Below are 20,119 nucleotides of genomic sequence, written 5' to 3'. Positions count from 1 at the left end.
CCCTGGAAAATTGATGAAGTAAAAGACGTTAAATTCCTTTTAAGCACCTCAGTGCAGTCTAAAACTTTATAGATATGGCCAAAAGAAGTCCACGTACAACATTAATTTAGATTCTTCATTTCACTTTGCTTCTCTTCTCTGCTTTTTATCACCTTTCAGTTTAATAATTTAGCTGTTTATCAGGAATTCATCTACACCCATTCAAAATATTGTGAGGAAAGAGTCACTTTTGTTTCAGGTAGACAAGATTTGGAAACATTACATGTAAAATCTCACTGAATATATTTAGGTTTGTCCCGTACATGTTATCTGCTTTAGGAACAATTTCAAGTCTAACGCCAAAGCAGTTTTCAAAATCGACAAAAATAGATACTTTCAAAATAACATTTTTAAAGTCCACTGATTCCTAACTGTATTCAAAGATACCAGAGAGCATCATGATGGACATTCCTCGATTTCACTTGGTTTGCATCAGCTCTCAGCTTCCTCACAACAGGCAGGACCTCCAACCTGACCTGAAAGTACTGTTTTTTTGTTCTGGCACACTGTTGATTTTATGCAAGACACATGACTCAGTCAGTATTTGCAAAAAGCAGAGAAGAGGTATTGCCAAATTACTGAGGTTTAAATTTTGACATAATTTCTTAATATTTTCTTTCTTAACCTGCCCTATATGACCTGTGACTCATACATGTATTTCTTTTATCGTGCAAGAAAACATTCTGTTGTTTATGTTGCTCTTTCATAACACTTTTGTTCAAGAATTAATTTCTATTGTTGCATAATAGCAAAGGAATTTCCACATGCTATTCTTCTCTGCACTTTGCCACATTTGAACTAAAAACCTCAATGTATTTTACGGGGAAAACCAATGTTGAAGAAAAGTCATTTAAAGTTCTCTTTAAGGTTTTCCACAAACCATGGAGGGGACATAGTAAACCCTTCCTACGGCCAGTTGAGTGCCTCTTTGCATTGTAAAGTAAAGCTGAGTTTTTATCTCAGCAAAACATTATTCAGAACAAACTGTCCTGTTAGTAACACATATTAAAAGCAACACAAGAAAGACATAAACTCACCACCATAAACAAAGTCAACTACTGTGCAGTCTGAAGGCCCCACCAAATGGATCAGGCTGGACTGGCTGAAGCCGACTGTGTGTCTTTCTGCCATGTGGACACAAAAACATGCAAACAAAATCTTATCACAAACTAAATTCTGGAAAAATCAAAAAGATATATTTTCCCAAAACAACTAAACCAAATTCAAGCCATAAATGGAAAGGCATGCCTGATTTCTGACCAACATTCCCAACATCATACGTGTTGATGTTGTTCACTTACCCTTTGCTGCATCCTCTATGGTTCAGCAAAAATGACAAGAGTTGCATAACAGTTCAATATTTTAAATTGCAGCACAAAAATAAGTCTATAAAAAACACATTTAATGTTATTTGTGTTTTATACATATAAAAGGTAAAACTGTGGCACAATCCTTTAACATTGAAAGATTTTTTTTTCTTCACAATCTGATTTCTCTTTCTTTTGTCTTTGTTTTCTTTAGTAATATGACTCAAATTTGATCACAGGGTTAGGGTTAGGAGTAATAACAATTCCCACGCCAGCACTCAGTGCCACATATTTTCTCAGTTGCAGGTATTTCGCATTACAGATGTGGTATGTCTGTATTACACTTCATGGTCTGGATGTCATTACAACTGCAGTGATCTGGGAAAGAGAACGTAATGGAAACACAAACTGAACACTGCATTCTACATGGCGCTGAACTCTCTATTTTGTTCTTCACGTAATTACAACCACTGATCCAAATTGCTGTATGAACTGTACAGCAACAAAGAATTTGAATATTGTTTCCAGATTGTACCATGATAAACAGTTAATTCTCCTATACGTCAAGTTCTTGCTTTTCCATAAACAACTTCCCACTATTCTCACTACTTTGTGATGATTTCAAAACAATACAATTATTAATCTTGCCAGTAATCAACAAAAGTCAGGCTTCAGGAAGGAATGAAGGAAGAAAGAACAACAAACATCTAGACTACAGGATAGGGACAGAAATGTAAGTATGATTCCATTCTCTTCTATTTACACTTATTCAGAACTTAAAAACTCAAATGAAATTCCAGACTTTTCCGGACTGTAAGAAACCTGATTTATTAACATGAACAGGTAGAAGCAGCTGCAGTGTACCTGGGTTTGGTCGAGGTGGCATCACCTCCTCACCCCTCGCTTTGGTCTCCATTCTGTCAATTTTCTGTGCTTCGTAGCGCTTCCTGCCTTCTTCTTCCTTCTCTGCACTAGCATACTGCAACACAGAAGACATAAACTTAAAACATATTTATGCTCTGATTTATTCAACTTGTATATCTTTTGTCAAATATTAGCAGAAAAATCGTGAAGCCATACATATGTGACTAAAGGAAAACTTTTATTTCTTTGTTGCTTTACTTCTTTGTCTTGTCCAGCACAAACTTCTACCAAACATTAGTGAAGGCTGGTGGTTGTTCCTGCGCAAAAACAAAGTGAACCTGGTTCTCATCAAGAGCTTCACTTGATGAGGAAACACTGATCAGTGTTTCCTTGCATGACTGAAGGTGCCAATAAGAATAATATTTCTCCACAGTTTAATAATAAATGTTTTTCTAACCTCCTTGTGAAATCCAAAAGAGAATTTAATATCCTTCTCATTAACAATTCTCACAAAGACCTCATAGTGCCATTTTACTCTGACAGAACTCCCACAAAAGAAGTCTACTTTTGTTAAGCATTTTTACTTCAAAGCCAGTGCAATCGTTGAAATTTGCCATAAAAGGTCTATTTTTAGACTATTAATTCAATCAAAGCCATTTTCTTTATATTACCTCAGTGTAAGAACTTCTATGATGGCCCAGAAGGGCCAAAAATGCAAAAGCCACAACACAACAGCAGATGTTTCAATGTAAGTTATGCTAGCAAGTTTATCAAAACTTCCATTTAAAAAAAAAAAAAAAAAAACTACATTCCTTTTTATGATAAATTCATTTTTAGCTAAGAACTGCTAGTTAGAGAAAAGGAACTCGTGTCAGACCAAATTGATCAACTTTATAACATTTTCATATTAACTGTTAAAATATAGCTCACATAGTGAGAGCATTGTGACATTGATAAATTAAATTTACACATAAAAATGAACAACTATTTCATACAAAAGTGACAGAGTTTAGAAAATCTTTCCTGGAGAGTTCGGGGAGAGAGTTTCTCCTGAATAGGCCCTACTTTGGTTTACTGGTAGCTAAGCTCCTCCATCAGCTTCCCCCAACTCTCTAAACCTAAATAAGACTGCTATTTACTGGAGTTAAGATACTTATTTCTCTCATTCTGGGGTCAACACAACCCCAGAATGTAAGCCCAGAACAAAAGCCCTAAGCTGACTAAGACAAGCTTTAACATACCTCAATAGGAGGCACCTCTGTGATCTTGTCAACATTCTGCAGAGAACAGGGGACGTACCACAGCGCTGCCTTGTTGGCCAACTTTTTTGCACCTGCAACAAGAAAGAACAGAGTGAATTCTTGTCCAGTTATGTCAGCAGGGCAGCTTCCAGCTGTTTTTGGCAGTCAAGACGTTCTGACACGTTTTTTCTATTAAAGGAACAATGGAGCAACATCCACTTGCTACACAAAAAGCAACGGCCAATTTAGTTTTCAGCCGTTCTTTTGTTACATTTTATAGATCCGGCTTTTGCTGCAAACAAAGAGGACGAAGAGAGAACAAAGATTCAGAGACAATTGTTCACGTCCATTCAGAGCAGAAACGATCCTTTAGACTAAGTTTAGTGACCACAAGGTTCTGCATAATTTATACACTGTGAATCCCACAAGTGTAGAACACATTAAATACCATGACATTCCACACAATAAATGTTCCCAACAAATACTCATGTTGTTTTACACTGAGGCCAAACAAAGGCCCTCAAGCTTGAATGCAGCAGTTCCAGTTCTGTGTCTGTGCCTAAGGTTAGGACGAGAAACTCACTGAAATCACGTATCGACGCAATCAGGTGGAGAGGTTGTTATAGCGATTTCCATTCGTCCCACACTTTATCACTTAATTTACAAACAGAGAGAGAGGGTCTATTTTAAGGTGCTGGAATTATGACACACACGGGAAAACACGAAGTAAGAGGGAATCACCTTCTTAAGTTATTCTAATCTTTAACTTGTGGCCAAGTAGCAGATTTTCACTTTGAACTATGGAGCTTATATTTAATAATAAGTACTTTTGTGAATGTACAAACAAATGCATCTGCAACATAACCCATTTTAGCCCCAACACTTAAGGCATTTTAATGAAGACGATAGTCATAACAATAATAACCAAATTATTATTGGAGTGAACAGCTTCATATAACAGTATAACAGACCAATAGGTGAAGTAGCTAATGGACAAGCAGCTAGATTCATCAGGGCAAATAACAATTACAGCCTTTTATTTTGCATTATAGAGAACTCATATCAATTACGCTGCTAACATGCCTCACAGCTGGACTCTCGAGACTGAGAAGATTGCAGGTTAATTTCACGATTAATTCAAGGATATTGGTCTGGAAAGCTATCCAACTCACACAGTAGATTACAGAAATAAGAATCCGACCAGAAATCAGCTTTTCCGATAGTAATGTGTTCATGTGTGGATGAAATCTGAGAGGTTCATCCAAGCTAGAGCTGCACAATATATTGTAAGCACAATTACAAGTGCAAAGGACTGTAATTGTCCTTCGCACTTGTAAGCAAAATTTGATGGGTTATGATTTCCAGGTTTTCTCTGCATTTGGACAAATTATGTAGCTAGATGGATGCCAGGTAGGTGACATGGTGGAAACATTGTGTACTGGTAATGTATTTTGCAGCCCTAGCCTTCAAAACATTTAACTGAATGAAAACTACAACTGGAAGAAGAGATGTAGAACCACCATCCAGTGCTATGAACAATACAGGCAGGTTAGCTGCATGTTCTGGTCCCCTGACTAAACCAGTCATTATCAGCTTGTATGTCTCCATACAGAAAAGATCTTTAAAAACCTACAATATTCTGCACAATAAGCACTGGAAAACTCCGAAATTTACACACACATTTTGCTTGAGTCTATAAAAAAAATTGTAGAAGATACTAATAATGTAAAAAGCAAAGCAACGACCATGTTATTTATTTTTGTTTCAAATGTTAAATACCACGATAGCATTAATATTACCATACTAGGCTAAGATGACATCTATGCGATGATGGTAATAACCAATCTACTAGGCAGTCTAAAAAAATGATGGGAGAATACTGTGACACTAGAATAATATTTGTTTTAAGTATGCCATTTACACTTTGAACCCAACCTTAACTTTCAACCCATTTATTTGCCTAGTTAATGTCCAGGAAGAAGGTTGTAATGTCAATCTGAAACTTAGATCAGAGATGACATCTCTGGCTTCAACCAAACTAATAACCTTATTATAAAGTATTCACACATTACTTAAAATGGCTGTCTTAATGTGAAGTGGTTCAGAACTTAATGCACATTTCAGCCACATGGATTCTAATAAATTCTCTCTCAGAGACAGAAGTGCTAAGCTGAAAATAATCAGGAATAGCGCTATTAATGTGGCCTGTGGTCATCTTGGTGTCAAGGGCTGTGGCTTAGGCATTTGACAAAAGACTCTTGAGAACAGAGTACCCTACAGGTCACTGCTTATGTTGTACACTGAAGTTCAAACTGAGCAGGCAGCTGGGCCTCGTTGCCATGCCCACCGTGCTTCTCTCCCACTCCTTCTTCCATTGGCTCAAACCCTTGCCAACAACCAGGAAGTTGCCCACAGGAGTGAGAGAGGCATATTTACATATCCTCGACTCGACCCAGGACTGAGCGGCTCCGGTCTATTATTAGCTCCTGCTGGAAGTTTTCAGTGAATTGTGCTCACAATCAAAGAAGGAAGGCGAGGAGTGAAAAGGAAGACAGAAGGGAGAATCTCCGGAACGAAGCATTCCCAGAACGACTGATGACCTTTTCTGACCAGCGTGGAACCAGGGAGCTGGCTCCGAATGCTAAATCCCTCTGCACCACATGAAGACAATGTTGATGTTTGAGCATGGCATCGCCTTGACTCCCTCCTTTATCCCTCACCATATCCCCAATGAAATAGCAAAACCTCCTCCCTGTTATGATTGGGGGATTATTTATTGCATTAGATGATAAGGAATGTTAGATCTTATGGGCTCAAGGAAAAACTGCCCTTGAAAACGAGGATTTGTGTTGTTCTTAAGAAAATAACTCCAGTATGGTTTAGTTTTGATTTTACGTGTGATCACATGAAATTTTAATTAATATACTCATAAGAGATGGCAGAACAGGCAGCTGGTTCACTTATTTAGGATTGCTAAATAAATTATAGAACTGATTTTGGCTACATTCCTTTCAGGAACAGAAGTCTCACAAATCTGCTCGCTGAAATTTCCACTGACTGAGTGTGTTTGGTTTTGAAATTGATCTTAGTCTGACGAGACATAGCTAGCCTTAGACTTAAGTCCATGAACAAAAGACAGAAAAAAATCCCTAAGCAACGTACTCAATTCCTGATTATTATAAAAACACACATATCTCCTTTAAAGAGACAGTTTTGAATTTTGAAGCAGAGTTTCTAGAGAGGTTATCAACATGTTAGTTGGCAGGGCTAAGGGCAGAAAGGTTTGCTACAATTTAAAAGCAATTCCAGTTTCAAAGTCTAGACAACAGTTAACACCAGTTCTGTTTCATATATGTTTTAACCACCATCACAATTGCTTTAGTTGCTTGTTTCAGTGTACAGTAATGAGAACCAAGTAGTTAAGATGAGGACCATTTCAAAGATGGCCGATATAAAAAGGCAACTCGGAGAAGAACTAAGAACAAGAATGAAAAGACAGATAGATCCAAGCTCCCACAGAAGAAATTCCAAACACAAGGCAAAACACCAAAGACTAAACAGAGAGGCTATTTAAAGGGCCGGTGCTTATGTGGAGGAAGACTCCCTCCGGCATGGATTATCCCATATTCAATCCCCTTTAATCCAAGTTTAAGTCATCAATCATGGCATCCTACTTTTCCTGAAAAATACCTAAAAGGATGTTTCTCTTCTCAAACACTTTGATCAGACTTGCTACCTGGACGTCTTTGATCTCTGGTCTTGCTCCTCTTGCCCTCCTCTGTTTCTTTCCCCTCAAAGGGTTTTTACTGCCATTTTGTCCCCCCCCCCTCCTTGTCTCCTACTCTTAGTTCTTCCACAATGGAGTAACAAAAAATTTATTTTCGTCCTCCATCCTGGACAATGTGTTCCAGGATTGGATACAGCACAGAGAGGATCATTCCTGGTGCTCAGTCCCGGTGATCAAACCCACAGATTTTTCCATTGCACTGTGCCAAGGCTCCTACTTTACGTTTAAGTTTACTATGTTCTCTCTGTGAGATGTTACAGCCTGATAGGAAGAGATTAATTATGTGGGCAGGAAAAGTTTAATGGCAGTGATTTTCTTGTGAATTTCCAATGCTCAATTTAAACATGACAGTATACTTTAGGCTATCTGAGTGCTTTTAGATGTTTAAAAGAAGAAAGAAAAAGAATACTTTTGTCAGCACTTAATGTCTTGAACTAAATTTACATCGACTGCGGGACAAAAACAGCTCTACGGCTGATGAACTCCAGAGCAGTTCATCCTAACACTAGCTCTGCTGCAGTTCCTGTTGCAAATTTCGGATATGCCCTAAGATTTGTTTTCTATGTGCAAGGGATTTGCCCATTTATTTCTTGCTCATAATTTTCTTCGGATATGAATGTAAGATAAAGAAAATATTAGCTTCACAATCTAAATCGAGCATATTCTGTGTACTCCTGCACCAAAGCTGTCCAAAGATTTCCTCCATCTTTCAGAGCTCTGGGGCAGAGGGTGAAACATTGTGCGTTGTTTTACTCATTAAAAAAATATTTTTAAAAAATATGTTTTAATAGAATATACACAACACCCCAGACTCCCTTCAGCTAATAATCTGTGAGATGTTTTTTTTGTAGCTTTCTACCAGTCTCTGACATTGGTCTGAGGAAAGTTTGCTCCACTCCTGACTTTCGCCTGTGAGATTCTAGAGAAGATTCTCGCATGAACAGCTTGTTTAAGTGGCCCCACAGTATCGAGACTTTTACTTTGACTTGACTCCTGACTTTCCAGAACACAAACACCCTCTGGTACAGCAGAATTGATGGTGCATTCTGTGTTGATGAGCTGGTCATGTCCTGCTGTAGCAAAGTATCCCCAAACCATGACCCTTTCACCTCCACTATTCACAGTTTATGAGTTTTTTTCCCCTGCAAACCTGAAACTTACTCTGTGTTCTGTGTCCAAATCCTTCAAATTTAGACTAATTTATCCAAAGACTGTCATTCCAGAGATCCTGGTCTTTGTTAATGTCCCAGGAAATTATAGTAAAATCTTCATGTATTTCTTAGAGAGTAGAGGTTTACATTTTCAAAATATGACTAGATTTAGGGTTTTTAGAGACTTCTTTTAGCATCTTGCAGAATGCTTTCAGGGTGAATTTGCCTGAACAACCAGACCTGGGCTTGTTGGAAGTTGTTCTGAATATCCTCCACTTGTAGACTATTTTCCACAGACTTGAATGGATGATTTCAAATCCTTTTGAGACCTCTTTAAATCCCATAGCATATAATCTTCTTTCTGAAGGCTTCAGAAAGCTCTTTTGATCTAGTTCAAGGGAGACTGAACACTTTTTCGGTGTTCACTCTCACTTCAAATAGTCAGGAGTACAACAAACAAAATGTCTGAGGTTCAAACAGGGTATACCTATGGTAAATCACTGAGTAATGATGTTCTAACCATGTGCTACGTCTGGGTGTTATTTTAGCCATTTTACATTGAGATAAATGTGGAATAACTGAGTCCTCACCAGAAATTACACTCTAATCTATTACAAAAACCCAGGCTTCTAAAGGTGTCCTCATCTTTTTCAGAGGATGATATAAGGATCTGAAAGGTCTGATGGTGTACTGTTACTAGCATTTTGACCAAAGTCCTTTGTCTTTCAAACCTTAATGTCAATTTTACATTAAATGAACTCATGTGAGCATGAAACAAACAGTACGGGTTAGCTGTAGTTGTGTTACAAGAACAAGAGCTGTCACACTGACAGGCTACTTACTAAGCCTCAACCCACAATGCATTTCTCTCAGCTATGTGTGTACTGAGGGGGCATAATCTGGTTATTATGTGTTTATGTAAACCTGTACTTAAAGGTGCATGCACACACAAAGCCCAAATGCCTCTATTCATAGAAACAACCTGTGTTTTTCATGTGTGCAAAGCAGATCTGGGTGGCTGCGGGTGCTGTGTGCGCATGAAGTTCTTTAGAAGGTGTGTGTACTTCACTTGAGGTATCCGTGTGTCCTGAGACAATTTTGTACATGGGTGGGTACAAGAAAATCTCTAAGCACTGTGGCATGACTGTGACTGCACATGCGCGTGTCAGTGCGCATGTGCAATCCCCCAGCGGGGACAATCATCACGGCTCGTGCCCACAGTAGGCAGTCTTACCCTGGGGGTCTGTGACCGAGGCCCGCCTGACGAGATGCTGCCTGACTGACTGTGGAACCTGGATGCTTTGCCTCACACACACACGCACGCAGGCATACACGCATAGACAATAAACATGAATGCATAAACACAAAGCTGTATCTACAAAAAACACGATATACACAAGTCTTACTCATCGGCCACTAAACCACAAAACCCTCACAGCTGTACAAAGGCAAGCTCAGTTATGACAAACTTCTGCATGAAAATACACTTATTCAAGTCTGGCCCCGAATGTGTAAAATGGTGCCAGTCCTGCTTCATTTACTAAGAAGGGAGATGTCTGCTCAGAGTGCAGCCGTGTGGGTGTGAGAATGCGTGGAAGTGCGACTTTCTTTTCTCCCTGCGTCAAACGTGTCAGCATTTCAGGCTCCCCGTGTGCCCCCTGTTCCTCCCAGCACTCCCCACTCGTCGGCGTGCATCAGCGACGTGATGGAGAACGTGCGCGCGTGCGTCCCTGTGTGCAGGTACATCCACTTGCGCATCCAAATCTGACTGGGCCACAGTGTGTGAGGCCTGACGCTAAGCCGACATGACAGAAGCAAATAATGTCTGCTCCCGTTATCTTCTTCTTCTTCTCCCTTGGCCCCGCAGGAACCTTTTAAAGGGCCAAACGCTGATGAAAAACACGCGCTTGCATATGTAAAGTGCACATGTCACAAAATGATGAATCTAAGTGAAGATCGTTAAATAAACCCAGCTATTACATGTTTGGGAGACATGACTACCCACCAAAAAAAGGGCACATACCACTAAGGCTTGAACACAAAAAGATGCATTCAAACATTGAGCTTGAATGAATGCACACAAGCACGTGCGTGTGTCCATACATACACCCAGACATGACCCACTTCCTATTCAGTACATATGACCGAATTCTGCACAAAGCTACAGCGGATCCTCTTGTTCTCTGTAAATATTTTCCAGATATTTTGGAATATTTGTTTTACTACCTTGTGTTAAAACTACTATGATTAGAACTGTATACAACTTGTTTTGTTGTTATAGGAATGACTGTGATTGCATATGCTGTGTTTTGGTCAATACAGATTAAGTCACCCCAGTGGCTGAATCAGTATTAATCTATCTACATAATACTGATAAAGGATTTACACTTTCTATTTGTTTATACAAGCATTTTTGTTTACTTTTCTCATTATAATGAGCATAGGAATGGTTGGAAATCATTGCAGTTTTCATAAAACCTAATAATATGCGCAGTATGATCTTTGCTATTAAAGACATTAAAATGGTGGCCTCCAATATTCTAAAAGTAGCAGTTTGTAATATTTATGTCAGTGGCTTTGTCATAGACTAACCATTTTTGAATCCCTAATTCCTCAGTTTATGGTTAAAAGGTCATGTTGGAAAGTATCACCAGATTCAGTCAGATTCAGCTCCACTTCTAGTAGGCCAAACAGATCAGCCTATTGACCTTACCAAAGGGGCTGCTTTTCATTGGCTGATGCCCATTCTACGTGGTCACGTGCGTGGACGTCTCACAAACGCCGTCTGAGCTTCCCGTTAGCTAAGTACAGCATAAGGGCAGAACTGATACAACTTCTACACCTTGAAGCCTGCCTGCTACACAGTCTTATGTTAGCTAAACAAATCAATATGCAATGTGTCTGTATCTGACATACACTAAAGATTTTATTTTAGCAGAAAAGGCTTTGGACTAAACTGTTGCTCGTGTTAGCCACGCTAGCACCAAGTACAGCTAGTCAATCAACCATCGCTGTGTTCAGGGAAGCGCTGATTAATAATCGAGACATAAATATCAAGCCTGGAAACTTGATATCATAACGGACTGAATGTTATGTTTTTAACGTAATCGTTGCTCGTCTTGCGGGGCGCAGGCGGTAGCCACGGTAACATGTGTGCTTAAACTACAGAGAGAGAGAGAGAGTAAAAAGGTAGGAGTGGTTTTGAGTTGATCACCTGTTCAGGTTATTTTACCTTTGTTTACCTTTGCTGCGTCGCATTACAGCCGCTGTAGTTTCTAAACGTTGGACTAATTACCTCGTTCGTTTGTGAGTTTACCTCATTCACAACAAACATCAAATAGAACAAATATATTTCATACAATTTTAACAAACAAATGGCTTCTACCGCGATAATTATGTGAAATTAAATTAATTATATCCCAGCTTCAGAAGATTTGCCTTTACCTTTACAGAGCTCTTTGGTTCCTCCTGATGTCCTGAGAAGCTACAGACTGATGTCTGTAGCTTCTCATATTGATGTCATCAAACCAAATTTCAGATCTACTATAACTGACTGACACCTGCTGGCCTCAGGTTTGCAACCAGCTTGTGACTGAGAAACCAGTAACCTCCTCCCATATGATGACATGAACTTGTTAGTTCCTCTGGCCATTGTAGTAGCTGATATATTGTGAAAATATCAGTTTCCTCTTCCTTCTGCGTTCAGCCAGAGCCGACAGGACGCAGTGAGCTTGATTAGAGGACAGAGATTCACACTGTGACACGATGCCTTTTGAGCCAATGATCCTGCATAAACTGTCTGGTTTTTTTTGCATCTCTTGGTGCATCTTATTACATCTGAGGACAAATGTTATATTCATAAGATGATTCTTTAAACTAAGTAAACTTCCTAATTAAATCCTAAATACGCTGCAAATCTCCAAAACGCTGATCATTTATTGACTGGTTTTTTTTTTTCATCAAAAACTGATATTGGGCTACAAGATTCAAGTTTTAATTGGTGTTTTCCATGAAGTTGTGATTAATGAGACCAAATAAATGAGTATATATAAACATAAATATATATATATGTGAGAAAAAATTACATTTTATCAGTCATGTAGTCAGGAAAACTTCTGTTGCCTTGTTTTTGCACTGGACCTGTTTGACGTGTTGTATACTGTTCCCCTTTCTGCTTTGAGATGATCTCTCTCTTAATTTACATTTTATGTAAATCAGTGATGACAGTGATACAACAATAAATATCTTGAAGTAAGCTTTGTGCTGCTTGTCTTTTTTTCTTTTATACGTCACACCAGAAGCAGAACAAATGTTTTTCTGATACGGTTAGAAATTCCACAAATCACAATTTCAGCTAAAACTCAAAACAAACCACACCAGCGTTCTCTGGCATCGGTTTCTACTGTCTGACGGCCGCAGTTACCATGGTTGCTGAATGTTTTTGTTGTTCACAGGTTGTCCTGAGGGTCACTGACAAAGACGCATCTATGCACACATACTTAAGATCAATTTCTATCTGTTGTGTCCCACTAGCCTGGAAAAACCCAGCTCCTTGATTTACGCTTTGCTTCATACACCGGGTCTAGACCCTGGGCTACTGAGAAATGATTGTCTAATAGAGGTGTGAACTTCAAGTTTCAAAGAATTAGATTACAATACCAAATTGCTAGCGTTTGGCCGTGACGTATAAAATGTGCCAGCTCAATCATGAAGGAATCATGAAGCTTAATGGTAAATGCAAAGCATCCAAAATAGAAATGCCAAGCCAAATGGCATCTTTACCAGGAATAAAATGTCTTGAACATTCTTCTTGGTCCGACTTTAATTTCTCAATGCTAGGAGAAGTGGCCAACACAGACTGAAAGACTTTGTTCACTGTGGAGTCAGTGAACAAAACTACAAGCAGATTATAACACTAAAGGAGCCCAGAAAAGCGATATCATCGTTCACAACTTCTCCTTCTGTTTGCCGATTGGCCTGGTTGAAATCCTACTGGAGAAACCGAGGTCAGTGGGAGAAATCTCAGACAGAGTACTGGGAGTACAGAGTAAGGGAGATGAGAAACAAGCTGAATTGCATGGAAAGGCATTTGCACAGCCAGTCTATCACATCGGGTTGCAGGTTTAACAGGTCCAGAAAGGAACCACAGACATCCCTCCCAGGCCAGACTTGACACATAGACCATCTTCATCAGTTCATTTTAAATCCTGCATCGTATTCAAAAACAATCTAATTATTATTAATAATAATGTCACCAAAAGCTGCTAATGCTGGTCATCTGATGGAGACATAAGAGAGAAGCTGCTAATCTTTTAAAAACAGATATAAACATTTGTTTACCAGTTTTAATAGTTAAAATACACAAAAAACCAACAGACTCATAACCAGTTTACAGGAGAGCATAGAAATGGACTCATTTATCTCCTTCCCAGTGTTGAGGAAAAATGATTATTTTAGTGCTTAATACAGTTAATCTTACGGCATGTGTAAAAGGTATATTGAACACTCTTATTTTGAACAAATTTCTTTATTTTGAACAGGTTTGTGTTAAGGATTCAAAATTAAACCAGATGACCAAGCATTCAGACAACAGGGGCCAAATGCAGATCTCTCAATGGGGACTCCTGCTGTGTTGCCAGAGCACAGGAGGCCATAAAATTAGCATATCCTGCAGGGCAGAATCACTGGAGCCTGGGGGAGGCTTTGGATTTCACAGGCATCTGTGAAATCTTATCTCAGGTTTCTCTGTACCCAAATGACCATGGAACCCAGGAGGCTAGGACGCAGCTGTTGGCTCTTTTGTTTTTACCAGAGAGCAAATGGCCTTTGATCTTTGGCGTAAATTAGGGGGAGTTTCTAAGTTTCTCTGAGTGTCCAAGGTAGCTTCCAGTTGGTCAGCCGGAGGGACGCCTTAAGTGAATATATTAAAAAGAGAAGACACACCTTCAGTATAAGACTTTGTGTACAGGAGTAAAAATTCAGAAAGCTGCCACTATTTTGCTTTTTTGCATCAGCTATCTCCAAAGACGCGTCTTTGTTTTGTTTTTTGTTTGTCTTTGTCTTGTCTGTCTTTGTCTGTATAAGGTAAAGAATGCATATCTCTGTTCCTCTGCAGCTTTGTTGATTGATTCATGCGTTGCTTTGTATGGGATTAAACTCTGTGATTCTGTGACGTAAACACGCAGTGTTATTGTTTTCCCTGTGGCTGCACGTCGCCCGCTGAGAGGACCCGGAAGTTTAAGGAAGAGAGAGCCAAACGTTTTGTCCAAAGTTAATTTTTAAATTATTCTTCCTTAATACCAGCTATCAGCAATGTGGGCTGCTGTTGGTGTCAAGCTCTCAATTACACAGAAAAAGCTGGAAGACATTACATTCTGTCTATTACTTACATTTCCTGTCATGGAACGGTGCGGTGTAGGGGATGGTGAGGCAGACGCAGAAGACCCAGGTAAGGTAAATGGTGAATTTAATGATGAAAGCTCAGTCCAAACAACGAGTAGCAGGCACATGGACACACTGACAACGAACGGACTAGACATTGACGAGGACCCGACGAGGAACAAGGAACACAGGTGGAGTTAAATACATGGGAGGGTAAAGACAGAACGAGACACACCTGGGAACAATCAAGGGGAGGACAGGACAACGAAGAGACTTAAGAACACAAAAAACTCTAAATGAACACAGAAAACACAGATCCTGACATTTCCGCACCATACAGAACAAATGTGTTGGAGTGGGTTGTTTACAACCCATCAAATATGGAGCGGCAGCATCATTTCTTTGGGATCATTCTTTATTCTATATTTATGCTAACGTGTAAAATGATTAAACCAAAATTATTTCTTTGTAGCTCTTCTTCAAGCAGGCAAAATTTCTTGTCACATTTTACAACAGCAGCAGCAGCAAATGTCTGTAAGTTACATTTAATTTTACTTTCAAGATATTTTTAAGTCAAGTATGATTCAAAATTTTAAACCTGATAGAATGATAAAAAAAACCTACTTAAATTAATGGTTTTAATATACTATTGTCAAACTAAACTTAATATTTAACTATTAAAATCCCTGTTTTAATCCCCAGCCTCCTGAAATATACACTTGCAAAGGGTTAATAGTTTGAGTCATGCAGAACTGATCTGACCGTTTCCATAGCAACGTTCAGAAGCAAGACATTCCCCCAGAACTACAGTGAGCTCATTGTAGCTATGACGACATCTATGACATAGATCTATGTCATAGATCAAAGAATATCTGAGGTTATGAATGCGTCCATCTCAAAACATCAGGTATTTTACAAATAGCACTTTGACAGATAGCATTTCAACCCCTCGCTTTCTTTTACTAGGATTTTAATATGGAGAAACTTTTAACAGCTGCCATCTTTTTTCCAGTGTCTTTTGGCGCCGGGTATTTAATAACGACTGGTGTGAGAAAACTTGTGACCACACTATTTCCAGGTGTCACCGTTGATTGTAGCAGCTCTCAAGACAAGAACGTGGATTACTCTGACTACTTGTTCAATACTTTTGGGCAAGAAAAAAGATCTTCAGAAAAGTCATCGACAAACAAAGAGACCCAGGAAAAGAAACCTGTCCTAGGGGACACACCTCCCAAAGTTCCCTGGATGCGAAAACCCTTCCCACCCCTCTCACTCATCTCATTAGACTTCGACCCCATCGAAGAAGAACGAAGAGATCGTGAAGAAAGGAGGAGACGATTGCTCAGGTGTGAAACAGATAAACCTTGTTGCAACACAGTTTGAATGCCTCTAGAAGGTACGACGATAAAAGGAATCCCAATAACAGCCCTACTTAGTGATTATAAGTTACAAGAAGAACAGCAGATCCCAGAAGACTCCATAACAGGTAGCTTTCTCAAGTCCTGGCAGGAATTGGCTAAAATTTGCAGAACAGGAGACGCATCTAAAATTATGAGGAGGTGAGCCTATGATTCGGATTTTACATCAAATAGAAATGATAACAGATTCAAGTTATGGATCTCAAAAGGCTTAACTACCTATTATTCATTTGTCCACAAAGGGATATTTCAGAGTTTTGAAACCTTACAGAAGGATCATGGACTGGAAAAAGAGGATTTTTTAGGTACCTGCAGGTGAGACATTATTTTAATAGAAATTTTAAAGAGGTGTTGAGAAAAAAATGACTCCAGTTTCATGGAGGTATTTCTAACACTAATTAAACCCAGATCAGACAGCAGAATTATCTCTAAGTTATACAATGCCATACAGCTATCTAAACATGAGAATACAGAATACATAAAGAGGAAATGGGGAAAGGAAATTAAGGTAATAATCTCACAAGATGATGGGAAGAAATATGTCGACTGCAGTGGGTTTTGACCGGATCAAACACATGGCGGGAGTTTTGTTGGAAAAACATTGCATGATTTTTTGTTACACCCATTCAGAGACGATATCAAAATAACGGGGACGCCTGCTGGAGACTTGGTGAGTCTAAAGGAGCCAACCACTTCCATGTTTTTTGAGACTGCCAAGTAATAAAACCATATTGGGAAGAGTTCCACAAACATGTTGAAAATATATTCAATGTAAAAATTTCATTCAAATGTGAAACGTTGTACTTGGGCAACCTACAGTTGGACACATGGACCAACCAAGACAAAAAACTTCTGGCTATACTACTGGCAGCCAGTAAGAAAGCCATCACAAGGAAATGGCTAAAACCAGACCCACCCACTATCGACGAATGGATTGAAATTGTTTATCAGATTTATGTTATGGGAAAGATTTCTTTTTCCCTTCAAGTTGAAAGAGGAAAGTTTTATAAGATCTGGACCAATTGGACTGAGTATGTAAAACCAATTAGATCTGACTTCATTTGATTGTTCTTGAGAACTATGTGCTCTGCCCTTGTATGTTCTTGTGTTTTTTTTTTATTGCTCGAGATGGTGCAATCCCCATTATTGTTCAATTCTGTTCATTTTTGTTATTGTTCACAACAAAATTTAGTAATAGTCTGTAAAAGTAAATACCAGAAAGGCAGTATGGACAAAATAACTTGGATTCTCCGGTTGTATACTCATGTACAATCTCAGATGGGTAAAGCTGTAATTAACGAATGTGATGGAAATCTCTCTTTCTAAATAAAAAAATAATTACAAAAAGAATTGCACAAAAATCCGTGAGGGACGGCGGAGTCCCTGCTCGAAATTCTGTGAACGAGGAGTACGGAGCCTCGTGCCAGAAGCCCATTAAAATGCTGTCTACATCGTTTTAAACTGTGTGATTGTGAGTGGGAATAAAAATAGCAATAGATATTTTGTTCCATATAACACAGTAAGAGTGTAACAGGTAAACCTTTTATGGATGCAAACTCGACTAAAAACCCACCTGTTTAGGATTGTATTTGAAACGTAATCAATTACAAATTTATTGATGGAACCTGACTTAATGTCCTATTTTGATTGTTGATTCTATGTTGCATTGTGTTTCTGTGTTTGATATGATGTAAAGCACTTTGAAATGCCTTGCTGCTGAAATGTGCTATACAAATAAAATTTGATTGATTGATTGATTAATGGGTTCTCTCCGGGTGCTCCGGCTTCCTCCCACAGTACAAAAAGATTTTGTTCACACTAGATAATAAATGGATGTTTTTTAATAATAAAAAGAGTAATATTAATATCGCCACACAAAAAAAGTATCTCAAAATAATGAGATACTAAATAATAATGTATAATAAGATACAAAATACAAGATATTTTACTATTTTGTAGATATAATACTATATAATACTATTTTGTATAACATACAAAATAGTATCTTATTTTGAGATACCATCTCAAAAATAATGAGATATCTCATTATTATGCGTCAATCTCAAAATAATAAGATCATTTATCTTTTTTTTAACAAAGTGGTGGAAACGGGCTTCCATACGTTTCCGCCACTCTGTTAAAAGAAAAATAATAATAATCTCATTATAATGAGATGGTATCTCAAAATAATGAGATAGTATCTCAAAGTAATGAGATATTTTGGGATATCTCATTATTTTAAGCGTCAATCTCGAAATAATAAGATAATTTATTTTATTTTTTTAACAGAGTGGTGGAAATGGGCTTCCATACGTTTCCGCCACTCTGTTAAAAAATAATAATAATAATAATCTCATTATAATGAGATGGTATCTCAAAATAATGAGATATTTTGAGATCTCATTATTTTAAGCGTCAATCTCAAAATAATGAGATAGTATCTGAGATACTAATGAGATAGTATCTCATTATTTTGAGATACTATTTCATTATAATGAGATATTTGGTTTACAGAAATCTAACCCTTCCAACAGGTGCTGAGGAGCTTTTTGCATGTTTCCACTGGGATTTTTACAATTTACCAAAAGAGCAGATATGTGATATTACAACCTATATTACAGATATTATATTATATAATAATAATTATTAATTATAATAAATAATAAATAATAATTATAATAATATAATATTACAGATATTACAACCAGGTGAGTAAAATCAATATATGCAGAACAGCTGGGAGAGAATCAGAGCAGGGAGCTGGGAGAAGGCAGAATATGGAGAGAGAAACTGAATGGAAACCGAGAATCTAAATGCTAACACAAGTTAACCCAAACAATCGCAGCAGGGAAACAGAGAGAGAATAAAGAGAGCTGAACTAACACTCAAAAAAGATCTATAAACCAAGGGCGAAAAAGACTAACAGATCTAAGAGAAATCTGTCCAAATGCACACAAGAACAAATTAAGAAACTTGGTACAAATGAAGGAACTAATTTGGAGGGACACTGGTAAAACTAAATGACTTAATAGGCCTGTCGCGATAAACGATAAATCAATTAATCAGATGATAAATTAAAACTATCAACCTTATTTTAATTATCGGCTTTATCGTCTCTTTCGATCTTTTTCTCTTTCTGTTGATGACACTGAACGAAAAAAGGCTCAACTCCGGTGCTCTCCACTGAACCCCCTTCCTCATTTCCTTAGTGTAAAGCCCAGCGCACACTATCTTATCTTGCACGATCTTAGAGCTATCGGCCGATTGTCTGCCCATTTTCAATACCTGAGAGATCACACATTAGCCCACAGAAATCCTAGGTATAACGGTTCGATCGGTTCAATCGTGCCGTGTGATGTCCAACAATGGGCACAAAATAATGGCTACAAGTTCAGTTAACTAATTTTAAAACCAGGCATTAATCAATGCTTTACTACAATCTACCTGCAATGCATGTGGCTAGTGTCAGCGTAAAGTCCTGACTGAATGAAAATCATTATAACCTATTTATGTCACGTTAACGAAGAACAGCTGAAAAGTTACCGGGTTTATCAACTGTGGTAGCAATTTTGCTCAAACTCCTCACTTTGTCATTTCTATATTCTTTGCATGAAATGTTGAATAAACATTAATGTTGTTTCCACATTTCATCTCCAATGGACCTTACCAGAGGGGCCGCTTTTCATTGGCTGATGCCCATTCTACGTGGTCACGTGCGTGGACGTCTCACAAACACACGCTTCCCGTTAGCTAAGTACAGCATAAAGGCAGAACTGATACAACTTCTACACAGTCTTACGTTAGCTAAACAGATCAATATGCAATGTGTACTGTATCTGACATACACTAAAGATTTTATTTTAGCAGAAAAGGCTTTGGACTAAACTGTTACTCGTGTTAGCCACGCTAGCACCAAGTACAGCTAGTCAAT

At 38.3% G+C, this 20,119-nt stretch overlaps 1 protein-coding gene across 4 annotated transcripts in view; it reads right to left on the bottom strand.

Annotated features, from left to right (window-relative positions):
* acot7 (acyl-CoA thioesterase 7) overlaps window positions 1-20,119 on the bottom strand; it is a 61,944-nt gene that overhangs the window by 30,695 nt on the left and 11,130 nt on the right. For 2 of the 4 annotated variants that reach the window (XM_028016426.1, XM_028016414.1), the window contains exons 4-7: window positions 3,452-3,543; window positions 2,211-2,325; window positions 1,341-1,355; window positions 1,077-1,163 (exon numbers count right to left, since the gene is read on the bottom strand). In XM_028016426.1, the coding sequence (XP_027872227.1) occupies window positions 1,077-1,163; window positions 1,341-1,355; window positions 2,211-2,325; window positions 3,452-3,543 (309 nt within the window). The remainder of the gene's footprint in view (window positions 1-1,076; window positions 1,164-1,340; window positions 1,356-2,210; window positions 2,326-3,451; window positions 3,544-20,119) is intronic. The other 2 variants (XM_028016436.1, XM_028016423.1) reach the window with 1 other exon arrangement.

Source organism: Xiphophorus couchianus, chromosome 1 (assembly GCF_001444195.1).
Source record: "Xiphophorus couchianus chromosome 1, X_couchianus-1.0, whole genome shotgun sequence".
Taxonomy (NCBI): domain Eukaryota; kingdom Metazoa; phylum Chordata; class Actinopteri; order Cyprinodontiformes; family Poeciliidae; genus Xiphophorus; species Xiphophorus couchianus.
The sequence above is the reverse complement of the archived record's forward strand: the minus strand, read 5'-3'. Positions and strand labels throughout refer to the sequence as shown.